This window comes from Oryzias latipes, chromosome 23 (genome assembly GCF_002234675.1).
Source record: "Oryzias latipes chromosome 23, ASM223467v1".
Lineage (NCBI taxonomy): Eukaryota > Metazoa > Chordata > Actinopteri > Beloniformes > Adrianichthyidae > Oryzias > Oryzias latipes.
In genome coordinates this window covers 23958424-23979452 of record NC_019881.2, presented here as the reverse complement: position 1 = coordinate 23979452, position 21029 = coordinate 23958424, and the positions used below count along the sequence as shown (strand labels likewise).

The window sequence follows — 21029 nt, the reverse complement described above, 5'->3', positions numbered from 1 at the left end:
TGATCAAGAACCAAGAATAAGGCTTGACTCATAAGCTCCTCCCAGATGGAGCACTGGACACACCCACAGAAGTACGGGGGGGGGGGGGGGACCCTAAAACCATGTGTTGTGTTTGTGCAGAATCAAATCAAAGCACCATTGCAAAAATCATGTCTGTCTAATTTTAGTAGACATTTGAAGACATTCATCATGTAAACCAGTTCAGGGTATTCTCTGCCATCAACAAAGCAATCAGTCAAGGAAATTGCAAACACTGGAAAATGTTAAAAATGAGTAAATTTCTGTTATTCAACAATCTAGACATCCTGTAGAAACGTCCACACAAACTCTGATTGTCTGATCCTTCATTTCTAACAGTCAGACTGCAGAGACAAGCGTGCACGTGAACGTGGACAGCCCTAAGGAGAACCTCACAGTCTGCAGGATTTGGGGGATGAAAACATGACAAATCTGTCTGACACACGTGTGCCTCACCTACTTCCCCTTACGTGTTGTATCAAAGTGTGGACTAAGATGAAGAAATCCTCCGGGTTACATCCATTCATGAAAAGGAAGCAGAGGATTTGCTTCTGTGTTAGAGGGGAGGAAGACAGGGTCAGATGGAGGAAGCTGATTGGTTGAAGGGAAAAGAAAATCCAAGTAACTTCCTGTATTTTTGAGTTCCCTTCTTTAATTCATTGGAGGTTTTTTGTAGATTTGTCATCACAGTGTGGCAGAGCTCTGATTCTGCTGTCTGTAAATGTTTTTATGCTCAATAAAGTTTTTAAAAAAAGAAAGAAACGCGTCAGGAGGAAAGTTTAGCCGAAAAGTCTTTACCAAATAAACATAATAGTTTACCTGAACCTACCTGAACGCCTGACCCACACCACCCTCCCTCTGCCGCGCCCTCCTCGCTGAAGCTCCTCCCCCTCTGCTTTCCTTCCTGATTCACCTGCGCAGGTGAAACAGCAGAGCCGCGCGCCGCCTCGGGACGGGAAGGGATCTGTCGAACAGCAGCGGAACCGGAACCGTGACGAGCAGTTTATTTATCATACGTGTCTCACCTGTGCGCGGCGGAAGTTCGGCCCGCGTTCCACCTGGGCGAGGGGCCGCAAACAGGAAGTGCAGGTGAAACCTGATCAGCTGTTCGTAACTTTCCAGCAGCTCTTGTTGGACACCTGAGACAAGAACTCCGACCCGGTTCGGTTCGGCCCGGGTCATCTGACAGGTGTGGCCTCTGAAGGGCTGGGGCTTGAAACCGGTGTAGGACCCCTCAGGTCAGAACAGCTCAGAACCCCAGGTTCTGGATGGAAACGGGCTCCTAGCTGGTCCATCAGCCTCTCTGGTTCTGTTTGGACTAAGCAGGACCTTTCAGAGGGAAACTTCTCCAGGCCTTTGGTTTCTGGTCACAGTTTCAGCTCTGGAAATGTCTGACATGAAGATGTTGTTCTGGTCCGGTTCCAGGATGGGGGACTCCATGAGGACTCAGCTGGTCAGCGCCATTCAGCTGCAGGAAGTACAGCAGCAGGAGAAACATGAAGAGCTCCAGGAGGGCGGGAACCACGGTGAGTGAGTGTGTGTGTGTGTGTGGGGGGGGGGGGGGGGGGGGGTGAAGCTCCTGGACTCTGACCCCTGAACCCATCTGCAGCAAAGCCAAAGAGGTGGTGGTGGTGAGGGGGGTGGAGAGTCTTTCACCATTGATGGAGGGCGATCAGGTTCCATCACGGACTGACAGCAGAAGGAGGACCTTTCAGACCGTGATGGTTCCTGAAGAAGTCCCTGTATGTTTGTGCTGCACTGATGGAGCTACGGTGGCCCTGAAGTCCAAAGCACTCAACAAATCACTCCATACAAAAACATTTTTAAGATCACAACAATTAAAAACAAAAAACAAATGTTAAATAGCAGCATTACATTTTAGAAAACAAAACAAAATTTCAGAAACCAAAACTTAAAAAACAAAAATAAAAAAATAAAAACAAACATTTCAGAAAACAGAATTAATTTCAAGAAAAAAAACAAAATCTTCAAAAATGAAAAACATTTCCAAACCGGAAGAAGCAGGTACTATGGGACAACGCTGATTGGATGATGATGTTTGTCAATCATTTGAACTGAAAAGTATTTTAAATGAAGCGATGACGGATTTTATCGTCCAAACAACAATGTACTATAATAATCCACGTATTTCCCATTTATATATCAAATAAAAAATGCAGCAAACAGATAATGAACTTTTAAATTCTTTTTTTGACTTTTCGCCTGACACACGGTCACCCGGAAGTAGTTTGTGAGCACTTTTACTGTGAACGCTGTGCGCTGATGTCTACGGCTGCAAGGTTCACGCTGTCAATCATCTTCAGGTAAGAATCAATTCTGTGATCTTTTTTTTTGTCAGTCACATGTCTCTAAGGATGTTAGTTTTAGGATGTTAAAGTGCTGCTTTGAAAAGATAATTTCTTTTTATCTTGCGCATGCGCAAAAAGAACCCGATGGAGACGAACCGTCTTCACATGATAGCCGTTCCCGTTTTCGGTGACAACATGATGAGAGAAAAAGCTCCGAGCCAGCCTGGTTCTGTGATTTATACAGTAATTACAGTAATTATATGGCATCAGTGTTGCTAAAAATCGACTTTAAGATTGAAATCAGTAAACAAGTTATTATGTGAAATAATATTAAAGTGCATTGTATATTTTTGAACCATGCATATACACATATACTGACCCTTAAAAATGAACTTTAAAAGTTTATAAAATACTTAATTGAATTAACATGTGATATTTCTGCAGGTGAAGTTTCTCAAAGCGAAGTTCCAGAAAGGTTTGTGCTGCAGAAGAACAGATGGCAGCTCTACATGGGAATACAAGAAGACTAAAGTCATTCATATCATTGTGCAGTGTACAGGCAAGTCACCATGATTTATGTGCAATGTAATCAATAAATATTATTTAACCTTAATATCTAATTTTTTTTTTTAAATTGCAGGTCCTTTAAAAAAACGTCTTTAACCTGCTGCATAAGCCTGATTAGTTGTAAATGATGCAATGGGGAGTGAAAAACGAAGCACAATTCCTGGCTTTAGTGTCGGGCTGATGATCTGGAAATCACATCTATGAGGAATCGCATCAAACACTTGTACAACTCCAAACAACTTAATGTTCCTTTAAGCAAAACTCCAGTTTAAAATGTTCATATTAGGCTTGCTTCATTTAGGAGTTTTTCCATGTTTACCATTTTAGGTTTTAAAGCTTTATTAACAAAGATGATGTTTGATTTTCAAAGCTGTTGTTTAGAAATGTTTTTTTGTCAATGAAAAAACTGAATGCTGACGTGAGGATTGTAATAATGGACATGAAAATATACAAATTTGTTTCATAGCAATGCAGTATATTTATTGAAAACTTAACATGAATACGTTATTCAGTAACAGAAACAAAGAAACAGTTGTGGATTTTCCTTTAAGGGCTTCTTCATGCAGTCAATCAAATGTTCCGTTTACATTCAGCATTTACTCAGCGTACCTGTCAGTCACATTTATTAGAGGAAAAAATGCATCTGGGAAAAGTCTGTTTGTGCTTAACAACTATATCAAAAAGAGTCATGTCAGGGAAGGTTTGTCCACATTGCTGCTCAGCATCACATCCAGAGGAAGATGCACAGGTAAGAGACCCCAGTTCCTGCTCGTACATGCTTGCAGCTTCCTCTGCCCTGGACTCCAGCTCCAGCTCTTGAAATCCCTGACAGAGATAAATTAATAAATTAAAAATCCCTGACAGAAAAACATCGGCTACCGTTCATCTTTCATTCAGGAAAAAGTTGAGTTCATCAAAATGAGGAGAAAATGGATTAAACCAGAAATTCATTAGGGAGGGGTCAAAACACCAAACTCAGAATAAAATACATTATTTCAGTCTTATAAAAATACATTCTAAAACAATTTGGTATTCCTCCTCTGCCTGAAAGACTAAAATGTTTTTTTAAAGATTTATTTTACTCTACAGACTTTGCCACCTTTAGTTACACACCTGTACATGTCTGATGATGTGCACATCCAGTCATTTACTGTCATGTTTCTGTGCACTGACACACTCTAGTCTAAAGTCACAGATCTTAATAGTGTGAATAAGAAGCATTCATAAATGTTATTCTGAGACACAAACTGCTGCAGTTTACCTGACAGCTTTGCTTATTTATGCGGCTGGTACACCTGTCTGAGAATCCTGCCCACGTGACCCCCCCTCTCCAGCTGATTCAATTCAATTCAATTCAATTCAATTTTATTTGTATAGCCCAAAATCACAACAACAGTCGTCTCGATGGGCTTCGAAGTAAAACATGAAATCAAAAGGATCACGAATACAAAGAGTTCAATAGAAAAATACTAAAATGAACTAACAAACTGACTAAGCTATACTGGCATCCCTGCCCTTAGACCCCCCTTCGCGGTAAGGAAAAACTCCCAAAAAAACCGGATTCCAGAAAAAACGAAGAAACCTCAGGGGTGTCCACATGAAGGAGGGATCCTCCCCCAGGACGGACAGGCGATTTACCAGAACTCTTAGAGAAGAATTAACTTATCTAAATCTACAACTACATATATAAAGTCCAGCAGACGAGCTTCATCCAGCCGTGGTTATCGGGACAGTCAAAGGCGCGAGTCGAGCCGGAGACAGGAACCACAGCCAGGTGTAGGAGGGCGAGCAGAGACGAGGTACTCGGTCAGGTACAGAGCAGAGACGAGCCAGAGATGAGCCAGAGGCAGGATCCACAGCCAGGTGTAGGAGCAGGAGCAAAGGCGAGGTAAACGGTCAGGAACTGGAGCACGGATGAGCCAACTGGAGTCTGGAAGCACTCCCACTCCCCAGGAGGGGAGAGGAAAAGAGGGACAATACATGAATCGCACTGTACCAAACAGAGGCATGGAGAACTAAATGATAAATTATGATCAAGAATAGAGGAGAGGAAGGGTAGAAGTAAAAAAGGAAAGAGGACAGAACCCCAGTGCACCATAGTTACCCCAGCTTCAACTTCTAGCAGCTAACAATTAATTGTTTAATTAAAACTAATTAAGTTTAATTTAAACACACTAACATTAAGTTAAATAATCTCTGAATACTAACTAGTCTGACAATAAGCCTGTCCAAAGAGGAATGTTTTCAGTCTAGCTTTGAATGTAGAAACTGAGTCGGCCTCTCTTACATGAGCTGGGAGTTTATTCCATAAGACAGGGGCTTGGTGGCTAAACGCTCTACCTCCAACCGTACTTTTACCTGATGAGGTAACCTGTCATTAACGTATGATTGAAGGATCTTGGATCTGTCTGTAAACACCCACCTAGAAATCACGTTTAACGCTACATTTATTAGATCAAACAAATGTGCCTCCATACCTTATCAGTGGATGGCGGGACTGCATTTCCTGATGTGCGCCGTCTTTAACACCCGTTTCTTCCCAGCTGCTGCTTTAGACAGAATCCTCTCACGACATTTTGAAACATTTGTAAACCTGGTTGGTGTTGATATTTCTGCGTGCGTTCTGTCATCACATCCGCTAAATATTCAAAGATTAAAGTTTATGTTAACGTTTTACCGTCCCTTTCTTTGTTTACCTGCAGAACGGACGTCATCCACACAAACTATTTCCGGGTGACCGTTCTGCTTCAGACGAAATATTCAAAAAATAATTTAAACCTTCATTATCCGTTTGCTGCATTTTTGATTTAATATGTAAATGGGAAATACGTGGATTATTATAGTACATTGTTGTTTGGACGATGAAATCCGGCATCGCTTCATTTAAAATACTTTTCAGTTCAAATGATTGACAAACATCATCATCCAATCAGCGTTGTCCCATAGTACCTGCTTCTTCCGGTTTGGAAATGGTTTTCATTTTTGAAAATTTCGTTTTGTTTTCTGGAAATTAATTCTGTGTTTTGAAATGTTTTTCATTTTTTAATATTTCATTTTTTTTTCTGAAATGTTTTTCATTTTTTAATATTTCATTTTTTTTTCTGAAATGTTTTTCATTCTTTTGTATTTCATTTTGTTTTCTGGAAATTAATTTTGTTTTCTGAAAATTAGGGTTAGTTTTCTGACATGTTTTCATTTTTTAATATTTTTTTTTTCTGGAAATGATTTTTGTTGAAAGGTTGAAAGGTAAAAAGTTAAACGGCCCCCTCTGTGTGCCCGCAGACAAAACGTTCACGGTGGAGGACGCCGTGGAAGAGATCGGCTTCGGGCGTTTCCACGTACTTCTGTTTGTCATCATGGGGAGCGCCAATGTGAGTTCCTGTGCGACGTCTGACACCACAGCCTCACACATACACACAACTAAGTGCGTTTGCAGGTGATGGACACACAACTGTGTGTGTTTGCAGGTCGTAGACACACAATTGTGCGCGTTTGCAGGTCGTGGACACACAACTGTGTGCGTTTGCAGGTCGTGGACATATAACTGTGCGTTTGCAGGTCGTAGACACACAATTGTGCGCGTTTGCAGGTTGTAGACACACAACTGTGTGCGTTTGCAGGTCGTGGACATATAACTGTGTGCGTTTGCAGGTGATGGACACACAATTGTGCGCGTTTGCAGGTTGTAGCCACACAACTGTGTGCGTGTGCAGGTCGTGGACACAACTGTATGCGTTTGCAGGTCGTAGACATATAACTGTGTGCGTTTGCAGGTCGTGGACACACAACTGTGTGCGTTTGCAGGTCGTAGACGCACAACTGTGTGCGTTTGCAGGTCGTAGACATTTAACTGTGTGCGTTTGCAGGTCGTAGACACACAACTGTGTGCGTTTGCAGGTCGTGGACATATAACTGTGTGCGTTTGCATGTCGTAGACACACAATTGTGGGCGTTTGCAGGTTGTAGACACACAACTGTGTGCGTTTGCAGGTTGTAGACACACAACTGTGTGCGTTTGCAGGTCGTGGACACACAACTGTGTGCGTTTGCAGGTCGTAAACACACAAATGTGCGCGTTTGCAGGTCGTAGACAGACAACTGTGTGCATTTGCAGGTCGCAGACATATAACTGTGTGCGTTTGCAGGTCGTGGACACACAACTGTGTGCGTTTGCAGGTCGTGGACACAACTGTGTGCGTTTGCAGGTCGTAAACATATAACTGTGTGCGTTTGCAGGTCGTGGACATATAACTGTGCGTTTGCAGGTCGTAGACACACAATTGTGCGCGTTTGCAGGTCGTAGACAGACAACTGTGTGCGTTTGCAGGTCGCAGACATATAACTGTGTGCGTTTGCAGGTCGTGGACACACAACTGTGTGCGTTTGCAGGTCGTGGACACAACGGTGTGCGTTTGCAGGTTGTAGACACACAACTGTGTGCGTTTGCAGGTCGTGGACATATAACTGTGTGCGTTTGTAGGTGATGAACACACAATTGTGCGCGTTTGCAGGTTGTAGACACACAACTGTGTGCGTTTGCAGGTCGTGGACACACAACTGTGTGCGTTTGCAGGTCGTAGACGCACAACTGTGTGCGTTTGCAGGTCGTAGACATATAACTGTGTGCGTTTGCAGGTCGTAGACACACAACTGTGTGCGTTTGCAGGTCGTAGACACACAACTGTGTGCGTTTGCAGGTCGTGGACATATAACTGTGTGCGTTTGCATGTCGTAGACACACAATTGTGCGCGTTTGCAGGTTGTAGACACACAACTGTGTGCGTTTGCAGGTCGTGGACACACAACTGTGTGCGTTTGCAGGTCGTAGACACACAGATGTGCGCGTTTGCAGATTGTAGACACACAACTGTGTGCGTTTGCAGGTCGTAGACACACAATTGTGTGCGTTGGCAGGTCGTAGACACACAACTGTGTGCCTTTGCAGCTCATGGACACACAATTGAGCGCGTTTGCAGGTCGTAGACAGACAACTGTGTGCGTTTGCAGGTCGTAGACACACAATTGTGCGCGTTTGCAGGTTGTAAACAGACAAATGTGTACGTTTGCAGATCGTAGACACACAACTGTGTGCGTTTGCAGGTCGTAGACGCACAACTGTGTGAGTTTTCAGGTTGTAGACGCACAACTGTGTGCGTTTGCAGGTCGTAGACATATTACTGTGTGCGTTTGCAGGTCGTGGACACACAACTGTGTGCGTTTGCAGGTTGTAGACACACAACTGTGTGCGTTTGCAGGTCGTGGACACACAACTGTGTGCGTTTGCAGTTCGTGGCTACACAACTGTGTGCGTTTGCAGGTCGTGGACAGACAACTGTGTGCATTTGCAGGTCGCAGACATATAACTGTGTGCGTTTGCAGGTCGTGGACACACAACTGTGTGCGTTTGCAGGTCGTGGACACAACTGTGTGCGTTTGCAGGTCGTAGACATATAACTGTGTGCGTTTGCAGGTCGTGGACATATAACTGTGCGTTTGCAGGTCGTAGACACACAATTGTGCGCGTTTGCAGGTCGTAGACAGACATATAACTGTGTGCGTTTGCAGGTCGCAGACATATAACTGTGTGCGTTTGCAGGTCGTGGACACACAACTGTGTGCGTTTGCAGGTCGTTGACACAACGGTGTGCGTTTGCAGGTCGTAGACATATAACTGTGTGCGTTTGCAGGTTGTAGACACACAACTGTGTGCGTTTGCAGGTCGTGGACATATAACTGTGTGCGTTTGCAGGTGATGGACACACAATTGTGCGCGTTTGCAGGTTGTAGACACACAACTGTGTGCGTGTGCAGATCGTGGACACAACTGTATGCGTTTGCAGGTCGTAGACATATAACTGTGTGCGTTTGCAGGTCGTGGACACACAACTGTGTGCCTTTGCAGGTCGTGGACACACAACTGTGTGCGTTTGCAGGTCGTGGACACAACTGTGTGCGTTTGCAAGTTTTGGACACACAACTGTGTGCGTTTGCAGGTCGTGGACACACAACTGTGTGCGTTTGCAGGTCGTGGACGCACAACTGTGTGCGTTTGCAGGTCGTAGACGCACAACTGTGTGCGTTTGCAGGTTATAGACGCACAACTGTGTGCGTTTGCAGGTCGAAGAGGCACAACTGTGTGCGTTTGCAGGTCGTGGACACACAACTGTGTGCGTTTGCAGGTCGTGGACGCACAACTGTGTGCGTTTGCAGGTCGTGGACATATAACTGTGTGCGTTTGCATGTCGTAGACACACAATTGTGGGCGTTTGCAGGTTGTAGACACACAACTGTGTGCGTTTGCAGGTCGTGGACACACAACTGTGTGCGTTTGCAGGTCGTAAACACACAAATGTGCGCGTTTGCAGGTCGTAGACAGACAACTGTGTGCATTTGCAGGTCGCAGACATATAACTGTGTGCGTTTGCAGGTCGTGGACACACAACTGTGTGCGTGTGCAGGTCGTGGACACAACTGTGTGCGTTTGCAGGTCGTAAACATATAACTGTGTGCGTTTGCAGGTCGTGGACATATAACTGTGCGTTTGCAGGTCGTAGACACACAATTGTGCGCGTTTGCAGGTTGTAAACAGACAAATGTGTACGTTTGCAGATCGTAGACACACAACTGTGTGCGTTTGCAGGTCGTAGACGCACAACTGTGTGAGTTTTCAGGTTGTAGACGCACAACTGTGTGCGTTTGCAGGTCGTAGACATATTACTGTGTGCGTTTGCAGGTCGTGGACACACAACTGTGTGCGTTTGTAGGTGATGAACACACAATTGTGCGCGTTTGCAGGTTGTAGACACACAACTGTGTGCGTGTGCAGGTCGTGGACACAACTGTATGCGTTTGCAGGTCGTAGACATATAACTGTGTGCGTTTGCAGGTCGTGGACACACAACTGTGTGCGTTTGCAGGTCGTAGACGCACAACTGTGTGCGTTTGCAGGTCGTAGACATATAACTGTGTGCGTTTGCAGGTAGTAGACACACAACTGTGTGCGTTTGCAGGTCGTAGACACACAACTGTGTGCGTTTGCAGGTCGTGGACATATAACTGTGTGCGTTTGCATGTCGTAGACACACAATTGTGCGCGTTTGCAGGTTGTAGACACACAACTGTGTGCGTTTGCAGGTCGTGGACACACAACTGTGTGCGTTTGCAGGTCGTAGACACACAGATGTGCGCGTTTGCAGATTGTAGACACACAACTGTGTGCGTTTGCAGGTCGTAGACACACAATTGTGTGCGTTGGCAGGTCGTAGACACACAACTGTGTGCCTTTGCAGCTCATGGACACACAATTGAGCGCGTTTGCAGGTCGTAGACAGACAACTGTGTGCGTTTGCAGGTCGTAGACACACAATTGTGCGCGTTTGCAGGTTGTAAACAGACAAATGTGTACGTTTGCAGATCGTAGACACACAACTGTGTGCGTTTGCAGGTCGTAGACGCACAACTTTGTGAGTTTTCAGGTTGTAGACGCACAACTGTGTGCGTTTGCAGGTCGTAGACATATTACTGTGTGCGTTTGCAGGTCGTGGACACACAACTGTGTGCGTTTGCAGGTTGTAGACACACAACTGTGTGCGTTTGCAGGTCGTGGACACACAACTGTGTGCGTTTGCAGTTCGTGGCTACACAACTGTGTGCGTTTGCAGGTCGTGGACAGACAACTGTGTGCATTTGCAGGTCGCAGACATATAACTGTGTGCGTTTGCAGGTCGTGGACACACAACTGTGTGCGTTTGCAGGTCGTGGACACAACTGTGTGCGTTTGCAGGTCGTAGACATATAACTGTGTGCGTTTGCAGGTCGTGGACATATAACTGTGCGTTTGCAGGTCGTAGACACACAATTGTGCGCGTTTGCAGGTCGTAGACAGACAACTGTGTGCGTTTGCAGGTCGCAGACATATAACTGTGTGCGTTTGCAGGTCGTGGACACACAACTGTGTGCGTTTGCAGGTCGTTGACACAACGGTGTGCGTTTGCAGGTCGTAGACATATAACTGTGTGCGTTTGCAGGTTGTAGACACACAACTGTGTGCGTTTGCAGGTCGTGGACATATAACTGTGTGCGTTTGCAGGTGATGGACACACAATTGTGCGCGTTTGCAGGTTGTAGACACACAACTGTGTGCGTGTGCAGATCGTGGACACAACTGTATGCGTTTGCAGGTCGTAGACATATAACTGTGTGCGTTTGCAGGTCGTGGACACACAACTGTGTGCGTTTGCAGGTCGTAGACGCACAACTCTGTGCGTTTGCAGGTCGTAGACATATAACTGTGTGCGTTTGCAGGTCGTAGACACACAACTGTGTGCGTTTTCAGGTCGTGGACATATAACTGTGTGCGTTTGCATGTCGTAGACACACAATTGTGCGCGTTTTCAGGTTGTAGACACACAACTGTGTGCGTTTGCAGGTCGTGGACACACAACTGTGTGCGTTTGCAGGTCGTAGACACACAGATGTGCGCGTTTGCAGATTGTAGACACACAACTGTGTGCGTTTGCAGGTCGTAGACACACAATTGTGCGCGTTTGCAGGTCGTAGACACACAACTGTGTGCCTTTGCAGCTCATGGACACACAATTGAGCGCGTTTGCAGGTCGTAGACAGACAACTGTGTGCGTTTGTAGGTCGTAGACACACAATTGTGCGCGTTTGCAGGTTGTAAACAGACAAATGTGTACGTTTGCAGGTCGTAGACACACAACTGTGTGCGTTTGCAGGTCGTAGATGCACAACTGTGTGAGTTTTCAGGTTGTAGACGCACAACTGTGTGCGTTTGCAGGTCGTAGACATATTACTGTGTGCGTTTGCAGGTCGTGGACACACAACTGTGTGCGTTTGCAGGTTGTAGACACACAACTGTGTGCGTTTGCAGGTCGTGGCTACACAACTGTGTGCGTTTGCAGGTCGTAGACACACAACTGTGTGGGTTTGCAGGGCGTAGACACACAACTGTGTGTGTTTGCAGGTTGTAGACACACAACTGTGTGCGTTTGCAGGTCGTAGACACACAACTGTGTGCGTTTGCAGGTCGTGGCTACACAACTTTGTGCGTTTGCAGGTCGTGGACACACAACTGTGTGCGTTTGCAGGTCGTAGACACACAACTGTGTGCGTTTGCAGGTCGTAGACACACAACTGTGTGCGTTTGCAGGTCGTGGCTACACAACTGTGTGCGTTTGCAGGTCGTGGACACACAACTATGTGCGTTTGCAGATCGTAGACACACAATTGTGCGCGTTTGCAGGTTGTAGACACACAACTGTGTGCGTTTACAGGTCGTAGACACACAACTGTGTGCGTTTGCAGGTCGTGGACATATAACTGTGTGCGTTTGCAGGTCGTGGACACACAACTGTGTGCGTTTGCAGGTTGTAGACACACAACTGTGTGCCTTTGCAGGTCGTAGACATATAACTGTGTGCGTTTGCAGGTCGTGGATACATAACTGTGTGCGTTTGCAGGTCGTAGACACACAACTGTGTGCCTTTGCAGGTCGTGGACACACAACTGTGTGCGTTTGCAGGTCGTGGACACAACTGTGTGCGTTTGCAAGTTTTGGACACACAACTGTGTGCGTTTGCAGGTCGTGGACACACAACTGTGTGCGTTTGCAGGTCGTGGACGCACAACTGTGTGCGTTTGCAGGTCGTAGACGCACAACTGTGTGCGTTTGCAGGTTATAGACGCACAACTGTGTGCGTTTGCAGGTCGAAGAGGCACAACTGTGTGCGTTTGCAGGTCGTGGACACACAACTGTGTGCGTTTGCAGGTCGTGGACGCACAACTGTGTGTGTTTGCAGGTCGTAGACGCACAACTGTGTGCGTTTGCAGGTTGTAGACGCACAACTGTGTGCGTTTGCAGGTTGTAGACGCACAACTGTGTGCGTTTGCAGGTCGTAGAGGCACAACTGTGTGCGTTTGCAGGTCGTAGACACATAACTGTGTGCCTTTGCAGGTCATGGACATATAACTGTGTGCGTTTGCAGGTCGTGGCTACACAACTGTGTGCGTTTGCAGGTCGTAGACACACAACTGTGTGGGTTTGCAGGGCGTAGACACACAACTGTGTGTGTTTGCAGGTCGTAGACACACAACTGTGTGGGTTTGCAGGGCGTAGACACACAACTGTGTGGGTTTGCAGGGCGTAGACACACAACTGTGTGTGTTTGCAGGTTGTAGACACACAACTGTGTGCGTTTGCAGGTTGTAGACACACAACTGTGTGTGTTTGCAGGTCGTGGAGGCCATGGAGATCATGCTGTTGGCCGTTGTTTCTCCAGAGATTCGCTGTGAGTGGAAACTGGATGACTGGCAGGTCGCGCTGGTGTCAACGGTGAGACCCGGGTCGCTCCGGGTTTGTCTGTTTGTGTCTGACTCTTGTGTGTTCATGTTTGAGTTGTGTTCATGTTTGAGTTGTGTTCATGTTTGATTTGTGTTCATGTTTTGGTTGTGTTCATGTTTCAGTTGTGTTCATGTTTCAGTTATGTTCATGTTTTAGGGGGTTTTCTGTCTTGGTGTCAGTTTTTGTGGGTTTTCTGAGTTTTTGTTTTCTTCCTGAGTTTTTGTGTGTTTGTGTCTCCCACAGATTGTGTTCCTGGGGTTCATGGTTTGTGGCGTCCTCAGTGGTTACATGGCTGACAGATTCGGACGTTGGAAGGTCAGAAAATCTTCAGCTGCCGCTCATTTTTCATTGGATCATTTGCTTGATATTGTCTTTTTGTGTGAACTGGTGTGTATATTTGTGTGTACTTGTGTGTTTTTGTGTGCATATGTGTGTATTTGTGTGTACTTGTGTGTATATTTGTGTGTACTTGTGTGTTTTTGTGTGCATATGTGTGTATTTGTGTGTACTTGTGTGTATATTTGTGTGTACTTGTGTGTATACTTGTGTGTGTATATTTGTGTGTACTTGTGTGTATATTTGTGTGTATATTTTTGTGTATATTTATGTGTACTTGTGTGTATATTTGTGTGTACCTGTGTGTTTTTGTGTGTACTTGTGTATATTTGTGTGTACTTGTGTGTATATTTGTGTGTACTTGTGTGTATATTTGTGTGTACTTGTGTGTATATTTGTGTGTACTTGTGTGTATACTTGTGTGTATATTTGTGTGTACTTGTGTGTATATTTGTGTGTATATTTTTGTGTATATTTATGTGTACCTGTGTGTATATTTGTGTGTACCTGTGTGTTTTTGTGTGTACTTGTGTGTTTTTGTGTGTACTTGTGTGTATATTTGTGTGTACTTGTGTGTATACTTGTGTGTATATTTGTGTGTACTTGTGTGTATATTATATACGGAGCGACAGTGGCTCAGGTGGTTGAGCGGGTCGTGCAATGACCGAAGGGTTGGCGGTTCGATCCCCGCTCCCACCAGCCAAAATGTCGTTGTGTCCTTGGGCAAGACACTTCACCCTCCTTGCCTCCAGTGGGGCTCCACTGGTGTGTGCATGTGTATGGATGATCCCGGTGATGGTCAGAGGGGCCGTAGGCGCCAACTGGCAGCCACGCCTCTGTCAGTCTGCCCCAGGGCAGCTGTGGCTACAACCGTAGCTACCATCACCAAGTATGACTGAATAATGGACACACTGTAAGCGCTTTGAGTGACTTGAAAAGCGTAAATAAATCTAATCCATTATTATTATTATTATTATTATTATTTGTGTGCACATGTGTGTATATTTGTGTGTACTTGTGTGTGCACATGTGTGTATATTTGTGTGTACTTGTGTGTGTACTTGTGTGTATATTTGTGTATACTTGTGTTTTTGTGTGCACATGTGTGTATATTTGTGTGTACTTGTGTGTATATTTGTGTGTACTTGTGTGTATATTTGTGTGTACTTATGTGTTTTTGTGTGCATATGTGTGTATATTTGTGTGCACTTGTGTGTGTATTTGTGTGTACTTGTGTGTATATTTGTGTGTGTTTTTGTGTGCACTTGTGTGTGTATATTTGTGTGCACTTGTGTATATGTTTATGTGTGTACTTATGTGTAGGTGGTCTTTGGCGGCTTTGTCTGGAGTGCCTACTTCTCTCTGCTGACGTCCTTCGCGCCGTCGTACGGTTGGTTCATCTTCCTGCGCAGCATGGTGGGCTGTGGCGTCGCCGGCGTGTCTCAGGGGTCAGCTCGCCGCCGCCCCGGACGTTCCTCCGCTTTGGGAGACGGCTTGCCGGTAACCAGGTGTGTGCTTGCTGTTCAGGTTCGTGCTGAAGACGGAGTTCATCCCAGCGAAGTACCGCGCCGTCCTGCTGCCGCTCGCCACAGTGAGTTCCTGTCACATGACCCTTTAGACAATCGGCGGCAGCAGAGTCGTGCTCCAGGAGTCTTCATCAGAGATGAAGATGCTCCTGCCTAGAACAGGAAGCGGAGCCTCCTTTACGTGAATGAGCTTTGATCAGGCAGTGCTAAAGTCTCGCCGTGCCTGAGTGACATAACAGTTGAGTTTCCCAGCATGCTCTCTGTGTCAGATCTTCTGGATGATGGGCTCCATGCTGATCATCGTTCTGGGGATGCTGGTTGTTCCCACTCTGGGGTGGAGGTGGATGATCCGGATCTCCGTCACGCCCAGCATCGTCCTCATCTTTCTGTTTAAGGTACATCCATCTCCTCCTCCGCCCCCGCCCACCTGTCCTTCACTTCCTGCCCCGACCTCTGCCCTCCTGACTCCAACTTCCTGTGGATCTTCTATCAGTTTATCCCTGAGTCGGCGCGGTACAACGTGTCTGCAGGAAACGTGGACGCCGCTCTGAAGACGCTGCAGAGGATCGCCAGGATGAACCGCGCGGGTCTGCCTGAAGGTCGGCTGGTGGAACCTGCTGTGGTACGTCCGACGTCTGACCGGTTCTCCTGGCCTTCTCAAAGGGTCTTTCCCTCAGCTGATCGAGGTGCTTGCTCTTCTGAGGAAGAGGAGCGTTTTCACTTTCATCCATCAGAATCTCTGGGGTCACACTTCTGGCTGCTCCGCCTTCATTTTAGCACCTGTTCCGTTCTTTGGTAAAATGGTTCAAAGATCCTTCAGGGGCTCGGTTTGGATCCCTGTGGAACCCCGTGTCTGCAGACGTTCAGTCCTTCATGTTGGCCTCATGACGAAGACCTGATGGATGCTCTTGTATGTTCCAGAGAAACCGGGGCAGCTGGAGGATTCTGCTCAGCCCCTCCTTCAGGAGGACCTCCCTGCTGCTGTGGTACTCATGGTAACCCCCTCATCTCTGCGTTCATTTGTGTGGAGAGCTTTGAGGAGCAGACCCTCAGAGAAGTTCTTCTCCTTCTGGAACCAGGACTGAGTTTCTGATGTCTGCAGGTTCGTGGCGTCGTTTGCGTACTACGGCTCGGTGCTGAGCAGCTCGGAGCTGCTGGAGAAGAACCTGCTGTGTGTGACCAACGCCGAGCGCGAGCACCAGGTCAAACACCGCCACCAGGGCGGCGTCTGCTACTGCATCCCCTTCGGATACGGGGACTACCAGACCCTGCTGATCAGCTGCCTGGGGGAGGTGGCCTGTGAGTGTTAGAGGGGGTGGGGGGGGTCACATGCTGCCACCCTCCAGTGACCCGGGGGGGTCTCTCCTGTCTCCTCAGTGGTCCCCCTGAACATCGCTCTGCTGAACGTGTTTGGAAGGAAAACGAGTCTGAGCGTCCTGCAGCTGCTGGCTGCGTTGGTCTTCATGATGTTGAACATCTGCAGCACCATGTAAGAACCTTCCTGTGGTTCTGATGGGCCGGTCCGACCGTTAAGGGAGGGGTCACTGTCGGCGCTCTGTGTCTGCAGGCTCGGCTTCACCGTGCTGCTGTTCCTGCTCCGATCGCTGGTCTCCATGAACTTTAACGTGGTTTACATTTACACAGCAGAGGTAAGCCCCTCCCCCTGGTACCTCGCTGTCTTGTGGTTCTGGAGCTTCAGGTTCTCTTCCGGCAGGTGTACCCGACAGTAGCGCGCTCCTTGGGGATGGGATTCTGTACATCCTTCAGCCGGATCGGAGGAATGATCGCTCCCTTCATCGCACAGGTGCGTTCCTGAGGAATGGGCGGAGTTTTCTCAGAGCCCCCCTGATTCTGTGTGTCCTTCAGGTGCTGATGTCCAAGTCAGTGGTTCTGGCCCTGAGCCCGTTTGCAGTGGCCTGTGTGATCTGCGCGCTGGGAAACTTCCTGCTGCCCATAGAAACCAGGGGCCGCGCTCTGCTGGTGAGGGGGGCTGTCCCCTCGTCTTTGGACCTTCTTCACCTCCGTCAGACTCTCATGTTATCTTCTGTTTTCCAGCAAAACTCCTGATGACGCCCCACAAAAAGTTTGATTTTTACCCGATGGTCCTGGATCTTCTGTGGGAACCGGGACTGAACCAGTTCTGATCCGGATCAGAAGCCCCTCTCTTTGTTTTTGTGCCTGGAAACGTTTTTTCTTCTTCATGAACTCTGGAGGAAAGTTCCTCATCAGGGACAACAGACACCTGTAGCACAGTCTGCTGCCCCACTCGGGTCAGAGCCTCTTCATGGGTCCAGCTGGACTTCTGAACGCAGCAGCAGGTGTTCTTGATGGCTGAGGAGCCCACCTGATGTTCTCCCTCTCCACCATCCTCCAGCTTTTCAAATGTTTCAATGTTTTTGCTGTTTGGACAGTTTGACCAGGGTTCTGCTGCTCCTTGGAAGTGCAATAAAAATGATTTACATCTGGAAGACGTCTGGTGGTTTAGAGGAATGTCTTCTGGACGAGAACATGTCCAGATTTCCTCTGAAAGTTCACTGGAAGGATGTTGCATGAGACCAGATGGATGTCATGTCACTGTCAGCCAACAAATGACGCTCTGAAGTTGAAATAGTGTAGCGGTCATGTGATCATGTGGTCGTGATGATGTGATCATGCGATCATGCAGTATTGGGATCATGCAGTCATGTGGTCATGTGGTCATGTGATCATGGAGTCATGTAATGATGTGGTCATGTGGTCGTGATGATGTGATCATGCGATCATGCAGTCATGGGATCATGCAGTCGTGTGGTCATGTGATCATGCAGTCATGTGATCATGGAGTCATGTGATGATGTGATCATGTGATCATGCAGTCATGTGGTCATGGAGTCGTGTGGTCATGTCATCATGCAGTCATGTGATCATGTGGTCATGTGATCATGCAGTCATGTGATCATGGAGTCGTGTGGTCATGTCATCATGCAGTCATGTGATCATGTGATGATGTGATCATGTGGTCATGTGATCATGCAGTCATGTGATCATGCAGTCATGTGGTCATGGAGTTGTGTGGTCATGCAGTCATGTGATCATGCAGTCATGGAGTCGTGTGATCATGTGATCATCCAGTCATGTGATCATGCAGTCATGTGATCATGGAGTCGTGTGGTCATGGAGTCGTGTGGTCATGTGATCATGCAGTCATGTGATCAAGCAATCATGTGGTCATGGAGTCGTGTGGTCATGTGATCATGTGATCATGCAGTCATGTGATCATGTGATGATGTGATCATGTGGTCATGTGATCATGCAGTCATGTGATCATGGAGTCGTGTGGTCATGTGATCATCCAGTCATGTGATGAGGTGGTCATGTGAGCATGTGATCATCCAGTCATGTGATCATGTGATGATGTGATCATGTGGTCATGTGATCATGGAGTCGTGTGGTCATGTGATCATGTTGTCATGTGATCATGCAGTCATGTGATCATGGAGTCGTGTGGTCATGTGATCATGCAGTCATGTGATCATGGAGTCATGTGGTCATGGAGTCATGTGATCATCCAGTCATGTGATCATGTGGTCATGTGATCATGCAGTCATGTGATCATGGAGTCGTGTGGTCATGTGGTCAGACAGGTTGCTCAGGTACTGGTTCATAGGGAGGGCCTGATGGATGACGGCCAGCAGAGACCTGGAAATGATATTCTCCAAATCCACCAAAGATTACCTGAGTCCTCACTTCTTACAGGTTTGTTGAAGACTGGTCCTTGATGACATCACCAACTCTGAGGTGATCTCAGTTTTTAATGTTCGGTTCTGGTTCTTTTCTAAAAGATCTCCATCCTTATTTAGTTTTTATTCTCACATTCTGTGTCTCAGGCAGCATCTGTCCATCTGTCTGTCCTCAATGGGTGTCCTGTGTGGAGTCTGTCCTGTTACTTACAGTGGGACTAAAGTATTCAGCCACCAACTGTGTAAGTTCTCCCTCTTAAAAAGACTAGAGGCCTAAGTTTACAGATAAACCTGAACTATAAGAGACAAAATGAAAACAAAAATCCAGAAAATCACTTCCTGATTTTTAAAGTATTGTATTTATTTGAAATCCTGGATTGCTGATAGTTAGCATAAGTGTGTGTGTGTGTGGGGGGGGGGCTCCAAGTTTCTGTTAAGGCTAAAAGACTGAGGTTGTTATCAATGATTAACTCATTGACTAAGAGGGACTTGGAGGAAATGGATCGAATGTTTAATAAACCACATTTAATGACATCACAATTCTGCATCATAGTACTGCTGTCTGTCACTTTAAGGTTTCTATGACGCGCTCCTTTCACTTGTCTTTCAGCACATAAGCTAAAGCTAGGACCTGCTTGACTTTCCCTGCATGGGTTTTGCACCAGCACTAACCCTAAGGGAGGCTCAGAGGAGCGTTTTACACTGCTGCTCTGCGCCCGGGTCTCGTCTCTGGATTGTCAGGTTGACAGACTGAAGGCCCGTACAAACCGGGACGAATATTCGCCAGGCGTTATTCGCCAGCGTTTTTCGCCACGTTTTTTGTGTTCACACCCAGGCGATTTTCGCTGACGATGAGCCGAGCGAACATGCAATTTCATTCCCTGACATTAAATGGCGCTTAATGTAAACAGAAATACTCCTGTACACAAGGTGGCGCTCCGCAACTTTACGCTTCTTAAAGTCGCTTTTCGCTCAGAAGAAGAGAGCAAGTATTTACGCGCTTGTCAGAATCAAACAAAGAAAACATGAATATTTCAAGCACCAGTTGCTCCAGTTCCAGCGATGAAGAAATTATTGTTCTGTTGATGATGAAAGACGCCGGAAAAGACGCCGATTTTGGGTACATCCCATAGTTACGAGAAGAGAAGAACATGGGGAGTTTTATCGACTGGTACAAGAGCTGAAAATGTATCATCAGCGTTTTCGGGGATATTTTAGAATGTCCGTCATTATTTCTTCGCGGCAGTGTAGACGCTACTTGGCGTCTATCTTCTTCGCTGGTATGTGTGCTCAGAAAGGCAGTTTTGTGTTTGAGCGCCCCCAAGTTGTGTTTTACTGTAACTTCAGAAGCTCCAGACACGTGTGCAAAAGCGCCATTCTCATTGGTCGAATAGTTTTTGACGCGGCGCATCAAACCAGAAAAACGAACCTGAGGCGTTTTTTAAAAATGACGCTTTTACGCGTGGAGTTTTTAGCGTCGGTGTGCACACACACATTGGTGCCCTCTGTTTAGTCACGAGGCGTTAAATGTTGGCGAATATCGCGCGTGAAATTCGTCCCGGTGTGTACGGGCCTTAAGGCTAGCAGAAATGTTTCTAGAAAGAAGAGCGGCACCGTCCCGGGTGGGATGGACGCCGTCTCTCCGCATGAGACCGGGCTTCCCCCAAAACGCGCTCCAGTTATCCACAAAACCAACGCCGTTTTCTGGGCACCATCTAGAAAGCCAGCGGTTAAATGATGAAAAGCGGCTGTACATTTCATCACTGACTAAGTTCGGCAGGGGACCAGAGAAAATTACAGTGTCGGACATCGTCTTAGCCAGTTTACACACCGAAGCTACGTTTAACTTAACCACCTCTGAATGTCTCCGTCGGGCATCATTACCGCCTGCGTGAATCACGACTCGACGGAACCTGGACTTACTCTGAGCTAACATCCTAAGGTTCCCCTCGATGTCACCAACTCTGGCCCCCGGATAACACCTGACTGTAGCCGCTGGGAGCTCCACGTTTCTAACTTCAGAAGAGCCGATAACCAGAGTTGAGTGTTCAGCGGGTGTGTCGCTGAGGGGGGAGAACCTATTACTAACGTGGAGTCTCGGGTGCTCTGACCATCTTCTCTCCTCCCAACAGCTTCCATTCAAATACTCAGCCTGTTATAACTCAAAGCAAAGAGGTGCATTTTAATCAAT

At 46.8% G+C, this 21029-nt stretch overlaps 1 protein-coding gene across 4 annotated transcripts; it reads left to right on the top strand.

Annotated features, from left to right (window-relative positions):
- Positions 1–99: 99 nt before the first annotated feature.
- On the top strand, positions 100–17589 carry svopl (SVOP like). 4 transcript variants are annotated; one of them, XM_023952189.1, is made up of 16 exons: positions 100–1107; positions 1444–1544; positions 6177–6265; positions 13150–13248; positions 13501–13572; positions 14917–15041; positions 15121–15184; positions 15389–15514; positions 15613–15741; positions 16041–16114; positions 16222–16418; positions 16497–16608; positions 16687–16768; positions 16834–16923; positions 16986–17099; positions 17175–17589. In XM_023952189.1, exons 2-16 carry the CDS (start codon positions 1445–1447, stop codon positions 17184–17186), a joined length of 1485 nt encoding a protein of 494 aa, XP_023807957.1. In that variant the 5' UTR covers positions 100–1107; position 1444; the 3' UTR covers positions 17187–17589. The 4 variants fall into 4 exon arrangements, with proteins under 4 accessions (XP_023807957.1, XP_023807955.1, XP_023807956.1 ...); XM_023952187.1 differs by having other exon boundaries at positions 100–1207; XM_023952188.1 differs by having other exon boundaries at positions 100–1256.
- The last annotated feature ends 3440 nt before the right edge of the window (positions 17590–21029 follow it).